The 9664-nt window shown below is 41.8% G+C and overlaps 1 protein-coding gene across 6 annotated transcripts in view; it reads right to left on the reverse strand.

Moving 5' to 3' along the window:
• BBX (BBX, HMG-box containing) overlaps nucleotides 1–9664 on the reverse strand; it is a 239842-nt gene that overhangs the window by 177438 nt on the left and 52740 nt on the right. For 2 of the 6 annotated variants that reach the window (XM_019525786.1, XM_019525784.1), the window contains exon 2: nucleotides 5641–5693. The exons of 3 other annotated variants lie outside the window; for them this stretch is intronic. In XM_019525786.1, coding sequence (XP_019381331.1) covers nucleotides 5641–5643 — 3 coding nt within the window. In that variant the 5' untranslated portion in view covers nucleotides 5644–5693. Of the gene's footprint in view, nucleotides 1–2677; nucleotides 2867–5640; nucleotides 5694–9664 lie in introns of those variants that run through there. One more of the 6 variants, XM_019525785.1, reaches the window with a different exon arrangement.

Consider the following 9664-nt stretch of genomic DNA (forward strand, 5'->3'; position numbering starts at 1 on the left):
CCCCCCCCCCCCCCACACTTACCTTGGACAGCACCGGAGCTGGGGGCAGCAGGAGCACCAAAGAGATGCTCCGGCCGAAACCACACCGTCTTTTTTGGAGGACTGACTCCCTGCTGGCTCTGTGCACGGTCTGGGACCATGCCTTGCTGTGCTCTTCTGCAGAGTGTTTTTTTAGACCCCTGGATACAGGGGTCTAATTTTCTCCCCACGCTGCAAACATGCAGCACAGGGAACACTTTTTCTTTCTGCATGTGCCTTTTGCCCCACCTCAAAGGGGTTTGAGGCGGGTCAAGAGGCACCAGCTTGCTCGTCTGGACGCGCCCAAAGAGGTGTAACATCAACATCAACACTTGGGAGACCCTTACTCAGGACCGACCAAAATGGAGAAAGGCTCTTTGGGAGAGACCTCAACACTCTGAAACAGCTCGTTGACAAGAAGAACAGGAAAAGAGGAAAAGGCAAAAAGAACATCAGAACATCCAATGCAGCACCATAGTGCCCATCCCTCCTGGAAACACCTGTCCTCACGGCAACAAGACACGTGGATCTAGAATTGGACTATGGAGTCACCTGCAGACTCACTGTTAAGATCCTTGGAAGACAATCTTACTTGTTTGCGAGTGATCATCCATCATCATCATTCCATATAGAGCAGGGGTCAAACTCATCGGGCCCAGTGGGTCAGATGAACAGTGTGGGGCTGGTCCATGAACTAGATTGGTCCCACAGACAGGCCCCACATGCTGGATCCAGTGCATAGGGCCACTGCAGCATGGGTACCACATGCAGTACATGCCCCAGACCAGCCCCATGCAGGGCTGATCCAGCGTACACTACATGTGGAGCCGCTCCAAGACCCATGGGTGGCATCATGTGCCAGAGCTTTTACCTGATGCTACGGCTCCGTGGCTTAGATCTGGCCCATTTCTTTAGCACCCCTGATATAGAGAATTTATAATATGGCAACCTTGTGTATATTGCTTGCTTAAAAGGAACATGAAACAAGGACATTTTTGTATTCCCCCAAATTCACTACAGATGTAAAGAAAAGTTCTGTACGAGTGAAAGCTATGGAAGCTTTGCCAGGTACCTCAAGAGGACCTATGCTTTCTGGGAACATAGGTAATCGGACAAGATCTTGCCCACGACAACATGAACACCTCTTGTTTACAACCTGAAACGCTACTACTTTCTCTGTAGCAGGCAAGTTAACCAACTTCTCTTTAGCGATCTTACTAAAGCAGTAAGATCCTCCGAACAGTTCTGATGGGAGTCACCTCCTGTCATTTCAGAATTGCAAGAGCATGTTAAATAAGCCTGCTTGGAATACTTTACACCAGAACTTCAGAGATGCTTATTAATTTGATTGCCTCCAGACAGTGAGAACAAAACAGGCACTAAAGAACGAGCGAGACACGTAGGTAATTTTGTACAACAGCAAAAAACAGAAACAAAACGCCACTGACCAGTTCACAGTTAGTTACTAGAGTCTGTCAGAAGGTACAAACAAATGCTTGCTGACTCATGTAAAAGAGGGTACTACACCTTGCAAGTCAAACATTCCTTCCTTCTTAAAGAAGAAATTCTGTTATTCAATACATGTTCCCCGGCACACTAACTAGCTTGAAGATAGGTCACTTGCTTATCTCTGGGTACAATTCACCAAAACACAGAAAGGACAAAGCTTTGCTTAATGCACAGAATGCATTTCTGGGAGCAATGGTAGACTTGTTAAAGAAGTTAATCAAAGCTCTTTAACTATAAATAACTTTTGTTTTAGCACAATCCCTTGTGCTACTGTGTCAAATTTTGATAAATAAATTTGACTTTTCACAAACTTACAGCAGATATAGACTCCAGTGCTGACAAGAGAGGTTAAAACATTATTTGTGGGAGAAATCTCATTGAAATTATACTAATGTGTGAGAGTATTTTCATAATTGGTGCTTATTTTCTACAAATCAATGAGCTTTTCTGTTTGTATTATTTTGTTTTAGCTTCATGGCTTTTTTGAAATGTCTTTCTAACCCTAGAGTCCTACTTTTTACCACCCAGTATCATTATAATTCCTTCTGGTTTTACAGTACCTGTCATTTCCACTTTATTATGAATATAATTATACCCAGGGACGTTATCCAAGTAACAAACTTAGGTCCAGTGCTTTCAGACTGGGATTTTTCAAAGGTAACTACCTTGGACTCCTTTAAACTCCCAGACTGGGTTCTCTGATATGTGTAGTTGTATGTCTACACATGAAGTTATATATATTTGAGTCTTTCCATTAACTGTATTCTGCTACACTGTCTCCTTAATTATTATTATTATTAAATCCCAGACCAGTCTCCTTTTGCTATTATTCAAATCCTCTGAAAAGTCAGAAACTGCCTATCCTGAAAATACTTGTCTACTGCAAATTGCTAAGAGTTAATTTTATTTTTGTCATGTCTCTTGTGCCTCTAGAAAGTCTTATTTATCTGTGGCTTTAATCAAGGAAAAGCTAGTTTACACACTATGAATTTTTATTTACTATTCTATTTCACAAAACTTGAACCATCATTTCCTGAGTATGCTGTAACAGCTGTATTAGAAGTTGAAAATATTCAATCAGTCAGCACAATACAGTGATTGCTTACTTTATAAACTGCCTGAACCTACAGTATCTAAAGCCAACACTCACCTCTTCAACTTTCAGTTACAGACCTCTCACAGAAATGCTTTCGGTTACAGTCAGATCGGTAGACTGCTGCATACTGGCACAGCGTGATAAAACAAATCATGATGATACTGCTCGCTCAGCCTCTTATGTTAGCTTGTCAGAAGAGACCAAAGCCACCCAAATGCCAAGCTCCAGACTTATGAAAATAGTCCTTTTAGAGAAGAAGTATTAATGCTTCAAGGAAAATAGTTCTCATGAAAAGCAGGAAGCTGATGTCAGTGGCATCGAGAGGAGGGATGGGGCGGAACAGAAAGGGGCTGAGCTGAGGGAAAGTGGAGCAGAAACAGGGCTCGGTGCTTATAGCTTGTTGTTGGCAGTATAGCTAACACCACTGCATTACTGAAATACCAGTACCACTGCTAACACAAACACCAATAACACCCCCTCTTCCCCCACAAACTCTGCCCTCCCTTGTGCATTACTGAATTTGTAGTGCTCATGAAAGAATAGCTTTGAGGAGCTTAGACAGAGCCAGGCATTGTACAGGTAACACACAGGGAAACTTCCTCACACCATTCTGCCAAGTCACTTAAGTCCTGCCCTATGCCCTACACTGCTCCATGTAGCTCAAATCCTGATTCTGCAATGTTCCCTGCTGTTTCATTTTTGGTTCTCGGTAAAGGCTGCCAGTACAGCCAGGCTACAGCTGTACACCACTAAACTTGCTTTCACTTCTGCAGCAATGTAAATTTGAAATGCTATCTTCAAAAATAGGATAACGGCCTTGCTGTCCTAAATATACTGCATTAGCTTTATGCACTAAAAAGAGAGATTATGGTATTTCTTGTAACAGTAACAACTGCTACTTACTGTGCACAAGTAATTTTCTTTGATGAACTAAATTTCTGAGCTGAAGGGGAAGAGATTTTTTTAGAGAATAGTTTTGACCCAGAGAGTTGTGAAGCTTTTGGGAACGAATTCGAGAGGACATTTAGCTGTGTTTTAATTGTAAGTAAACACTTTCTTTGCTTTATGAATTTTAATTCCTCACAACTATGATAATATAGACATTAGTCATATTGCTGAATGAATTATTGGAAAGCCCCTGGATATTACCAGGAGGAAGGCATTATAAAAATCTGTATGGAACAGAATACTACAGCAGAGTCTAAACAGTTTAGTTTGGAAAAATAATACAACTTATAACAAGTCTCACCATTCTCAAAGTAATCCTAAATGTATCACATGGAGTGCTCAACTGCATCAGTCCTAAAGATACAAAACTAGATAGACTAGTCTGTAACAGCGGTCAGTACCAGACTTTGAGAGGAGTCAAACCCCAAAATGGAAAACAGGCTAGTAGAATGAATCTCTTACAAACAACAGGTAGTTGGGCATATATCTATATTCACAGTAAAGAGTCCCTATTTTTCTCCTGAACTGAGCTACAGTAATTGTGGAGGGTGTCCTTATATGGAGGCATACTCTTTTTAAATCTGAAGTGCTTTGTCTCTTCTTGTGGTAGAAATTTCAGAGTTTAATTCTGAATTGTGGGGAGCATAAAACTTGGTACTTATATTTCTAACCATTTCAGTTTTGTCAGATGTCCTTTTGATTATGTATTATGAAGGGGCAAATGTGGGTGCCCAACTAACCTTCTCAACACCTGTCATAGGATATATTCCTCTCCTGTCTCTTCCCCATAGGAAAGCTTTTTATGCCTCTACCACCTTTATTATGTAATCCCTCGTAAAGGGAACCTAAACTACACAAGGCTTTCAACATGGGAATCTGCTGTCAAGTGACAGACTAGCATTAAGATTTTCTGAATTATTCTCTATGCCTCTCTTAATCCAACCCAACCTTTGATTTTGACCAGTTCTTCATATTGATTAGCTGTTTTCACCATACTGATATCCAGGTTGTTTTCCTTGAGTATGTACAGTCAGTTTATAACCTACTAATATGTAGGAGTAGTTCTAATTGTTCATAACCTATCACTTGACATGGAATCTCACCCATCATCAAGTTGCTCAATTGTTTATCTCTATTTGTGCTGCAGGTACACGCACAGAATTGACAGGATGAATGGAAAAGACAAAGATAATGCTAAGAGTATATCAGTTCTGTTTTAGAAAATGATTATTGAATAGAAGGATGTGTGCTGCATCATTCTGATAGGAACAGTTTGTTACAAGAATGAGAAAAGGTTCCTATGTCATCCTATCATCCCCTTCTGAAATTGAATGGAATTAGAACTTGTGACATCTCCGGTTAGCACATCTTATCAAAAGTAAACTTACCTAAAATATACAGTAGCCAATCCATACCTGTGAATTAATTCATGTCCTCTTTTTTTTCCAAGCTCAGCTGTTTAATTACTGCCTATATTTCTAATTCATGTCCTTGCCAATGCAGTGGCTAGGTTGTACCATCCTGAACAGTAACTCTGAATAGTAACTTGACAGTTCTACTTAACTAGCACTGTCAAAAATGCATTTGATAGGCTTTCCAGCCTTCCCCATCCTCCAGAATAAAGGCGGGTGAAAAGGAAATTAGGCAACCAAACTGTCTCAGTGTATGCTGCAAAAGTGGGGGATAGAAATGGAAAGGCTGAACGTATTTATGACGCTGCTGACTTCCCCACAGCTGTTGGTCTGGTACTTTTCAGAAGTAAAATCACTGAAAAGGAGGTGATGAAAGAGGAAAATGATTTTTTGGGGGGGCTGGGGGAGAAAAAAAACGAACACAAAGGTAAGAAATAAATGAAGTGAACCTTATAAGCTTGAAAACAATTTTCATCGGATTCCTAGTATCACCCAGAAAATAATATAATGCCCATACAAAAAACAAAACAATCCCTCCTCCCATTCCCAGAAAAAAACATCTTACAATTTCAAACCCCCCCAGAATTAGTCTGGAAGCAACAGTGAAAAAATAGATCTAACAAATGCCCCACTGCTGTATCATCCTTCATCACTCACCATCACCACACCAGATTTTGCTGTGCCAGTCTACCCATCCTTAACCTTGCTGCCTGAAATTGGCAAAAAGAAAAAAGAAAAAAGATTTTTTTTTTTACCCCTAAGATAAATAGATACTGAGAAGGTAACTTTAAGAAATAATATTTGGGCCTTTACGATGTAGAATTCTGTAATACTTTAATAATGCTGTGGTACATTAGCTGGACTCAAACCAAATCCATTTTAACCTCAACTCTTCTTTAATTTGCTGTTGTTACTGGCCAATTTGTTCAGCATTCATGGAAGTAAACTTAAGATTTAGAAACAAAATAGATTTTTAGAACCCATATTATTAGAGGAGTTTCTTTATTTTATAAGCTTATATGCAAAGCAGTATGTTCAAGTTATATACTTTAGGTGCCTTAAAAAAGTATATTGTCTTCTTTCCAAGCTGTACAGTAAGTTACAACATTTGATAAATATGTTTTTGACAGTGAAACAAAAATTCTCAAAGCAGTTGCAGATCTATTTCAGTTTGCTTATTTGAATCAGTTTTATGCTTACTAGCTTCCCTCCCCACTAGAAAACTATGGTAAAACATCAAGCTCAATTAAAAACAGACACTATATACAAGTTTGTTTAAATAATTTCCTTTTGTAGTGTTTGCAATTGTTATACAAAATCCTTTAATAACTGAGCCAAACATGTAGTCTTTACTCAGTACAAACCACCTTTAGCTTCTAATCCCATTGACTAAATCCTTTGCACCGCACTTGGATTCTTGAGAAATGTAACTGAAGACCTTAAAAAAAGTCTTCTTATTGGAAAACAATTATGCAGCTGTTACAGTATGAATGATTTCTGTACCAGGTTATGCAGTCTATAAGTAAAAAACTATGCAGGGTTAGGTTGAATATTGGGAAGCCTGAACTCTTAGTACTTCCCTGGATGTTTATTATTAGACAAGGATCGAGAGCAATGCAACAGTTCAAAAGCCACAAAGACTTCAGCAGCCATTTTTCTGATGCTAAAGCTCTTCCTTATACAAGATGCTTTGAAAGTCTGGCTACAACATTTAGCTGGCTGGTATCGCATCTGTCAGATTCCTAAACCTCTCCGCTACAGTTCCAGATAGCAGAGGCCTGACCCTGATCCTGTTAAAGTCATAGGTCCCAATTCTTGATTCACATGCTGAGTGCCCCAAAAAAGGAAGACTAAGGAAGAACAGAAGTGGCTTTAAAAGCAATTGCTGTAGTCTGCACTGCTGGGGGAAGCTGGAGATCTGCTGGTGTATAAGAACAGCTATTCTGGAGAAACCAGAGCAACAAGGCCCAGAGTAAGGCAAGGGAGCTTTAAGAGGCCTGGCTGGCCAGGTTAGTGACTTTCAGGTTATGTTTCCCCTGCAAATTTTCTTTCTAGTTGAAGAGTAAAAAGGAAGAAGAAAGAGAGCAGGGGCAGAGAAAATAACCACAGTCACCAATATATTCAAGGGAGGAGTCCAAAACAACTCCCAAGTACCTCTGTTTCTGTTTCAACTCAGCTCAGCTTCCCTTCCCTCCCCACCCTTTGTCCTCCTCTTGAAAAAACAACCTACCTCTCACAGGAGAGGCTTCTCCCAGCTTTGCCTTGTTATCACCAGTATAAAGCACAGATTGCCCAAGCCAGGCCACCTGCAGCACAGCTCTCAGCTTCAGTGGAAGCAGCTGTCTTTAGCAAGAGAAACAGCACAGAGGCTTGGTGTTGCTGAGGGTTAACAAAGCCAGCAGGGGGAGCAAGGACCTGATAGCATGCTGCCAGAGCAACCAGACAGGGGCTGCTATGCAGCAGGGTGACAGCCACCTCCAATGCACGGTCCCCCTGAATGACAGACACTCAGAAAATCAAACGCATGCCCCTAGTGCTTATATTCCAAAACCAGGAACAAAACCTGGTTGGCAGTTGTTACTCAAGTCTGTAGCAGTCTGAACAAGGAACACAGAAGGGAAGGACTACATCATGAAGGATAACCATGTTCAGGGCACCTAATATGCACAGTATCCCATGTTAGAACTTTCCTCATCCTAATGCAGACGTTTTATGTTTAAGTCATCCCATTTTTAGCCACCAACTAGCTTATTCCACAGTGAGTACTTGGGGAGGGAATGAACCAGTGAAGAAACACAACATTTAGGATCCTTTTGTAAAATCAATGATTACCTTTGGCTAATTGTAATCTCACTTTAAAATCACAGCTTTTCACTTATGGTGACAAATTTAGCTTAATGTTTCTTATACCTGATTTGCCTTTGTTGTTTGCACTATGAAGTCCATTTGTGTCTGAAAACCTGATATGGTTAGCTGACTTGTGAATCACTGGCTAGTCTAAATCCCTTTCTATATGAGAGTTTGTATACAGTGCTTGTCAGCATGGCATCTAAAACTAACTGATTCAACCTTCCTTTTCAATCAAAATTTTCTACGTTTTTCTTTTGTTGGTCTGTGGTTTTTCCCCTCACTGTTTGGAAGTGTAGCTAAACAAAAAGTAGGCTTCTATTCTGCAGCATTTAACACCATGGTATAAGACCACAAAGCAGATTCCCCATAAACAAAAGTTATGTTTGCTGAACACATCTGATAATTTACATGCCTAAGGTTTCTTTTTTTGGTATATGAACTTACTGACTTAAAGAGTCAACACATTCAACAAACCTATGTGATAGGGATATAAATATAATGTGCAATGCAAGAGAAATGAACTCTCAAACTATTGTTGGAAAATAAGTATTGGTGTCTTGCATGCAAGTCATACTTTTAAAATATGTGTGTGTGGAATGATCTAGAGCAGGGGTTCTCAATCCCTGGGCCACAGCAGGTCAGCTGCCGGTCTGCAGCACAATCAGCTGCTGGACCAGAAGCGGCCACGGATCAGCAAACCACAGTCCCAGAAAGCCAGGTGGAGAGACAGCAGTTCTTTCTGCAGGGCCTGTGGCCCTCCCACCCAGGGGGTGGGATTATTTTTACCTGTCTTCCAGCCAGAAATTCCAGCCGTGGTCGGCTGTGACTCCTGGGCCGTGGTTTGCTGGGCCGTGGCATAAAAACTTTGGGAACCCCTGACCTAGAGCAAGCAGGTGACTGAGGCTTCCATTCAAATATGGTTACAGTGCCTCAGGGCACTGAAAGACATGGAAAAAATAATAAAACAAGCTTTACCAGAAGAAGCAAAGCATTTAGTTCAACCCAGCTCCATAGCATCTGTATAGACAGCACGCTTCAGCAGGGCTTTTTGGCACTTTTATCTAATAACTGATTTAATCAGCTATTAAATAAAAGCGCCAGAAAAATGCCACTAAGGGCGTGCATAGACAAAGCTGGGGCCCTAAATTGAAGCGGTGGATTAAAAAACAAACAAACAAATGCTTCAATTTACGGCTGATTAAACCCCCATGCCGTGCACACACCCCACCGGCTTACCTGCCTCTCTGCTGGGGAAGAGAGGGCTCTGCCAGGGAGTGGAGCAGTCCATGGGCTAGGAGGGTGGGGTGGGCCTGGTGTTTACCTCCGTGGCAGTGGCGCCTGCCCCCCACCCTCCCAGTGGCACCCACCCACAGGCACCCAGCTTGGGCGGTCCTGGAAGGCACTGCAGCCACGGAGAGAAACACTGGGCCCACACGCAGCTCAGGCAGGCAGGCTCGGGGTGGGGGGGCGCTCTGTTTTCCTGGGGTGCTGCCAGGCTTCCTCAGGGCTTTCTGCAGAGCCGTGCAGCCACACAGAGCCCAGAGCTTCGCTCCATGGCTGTAGGGGCAGCAAACTAAAACTCCTCAAAGGAGTTTAAGGCGCATTACGCCGCCAAATTTCCTACAGCAGCTGAAATTAACACGCAATATGCCACTGAGGTGTGCAAACACTGACACCATTAAAGCAGTGCAAAAGCATTTAGACCGCTTTAAAGTGTTATGCACACACGCCTCTTGTTTAATCTACACACGGCCTAAAGCACCTGATCTATACAGACGTTGGGCAAGTCATATCCAGCACCTTACAAGCCAGCATGATCTATTAACCAGCA

The sequence above is a fragment of the Gavialis gangeticus genome, unplaced genomic scaffold (genome assembly GCF_001723915.1).
Source record: "Gavialis gangeticus isolate Ggan-Ray unplaced genomic scaffold, GavGan_comp1, whole genome shotgun sequence".
NCBI lineage: Eukaryota > Metazoa > Chordata > Crocodylia > Gavialidae > Gavialis > Gavialis gangeticus.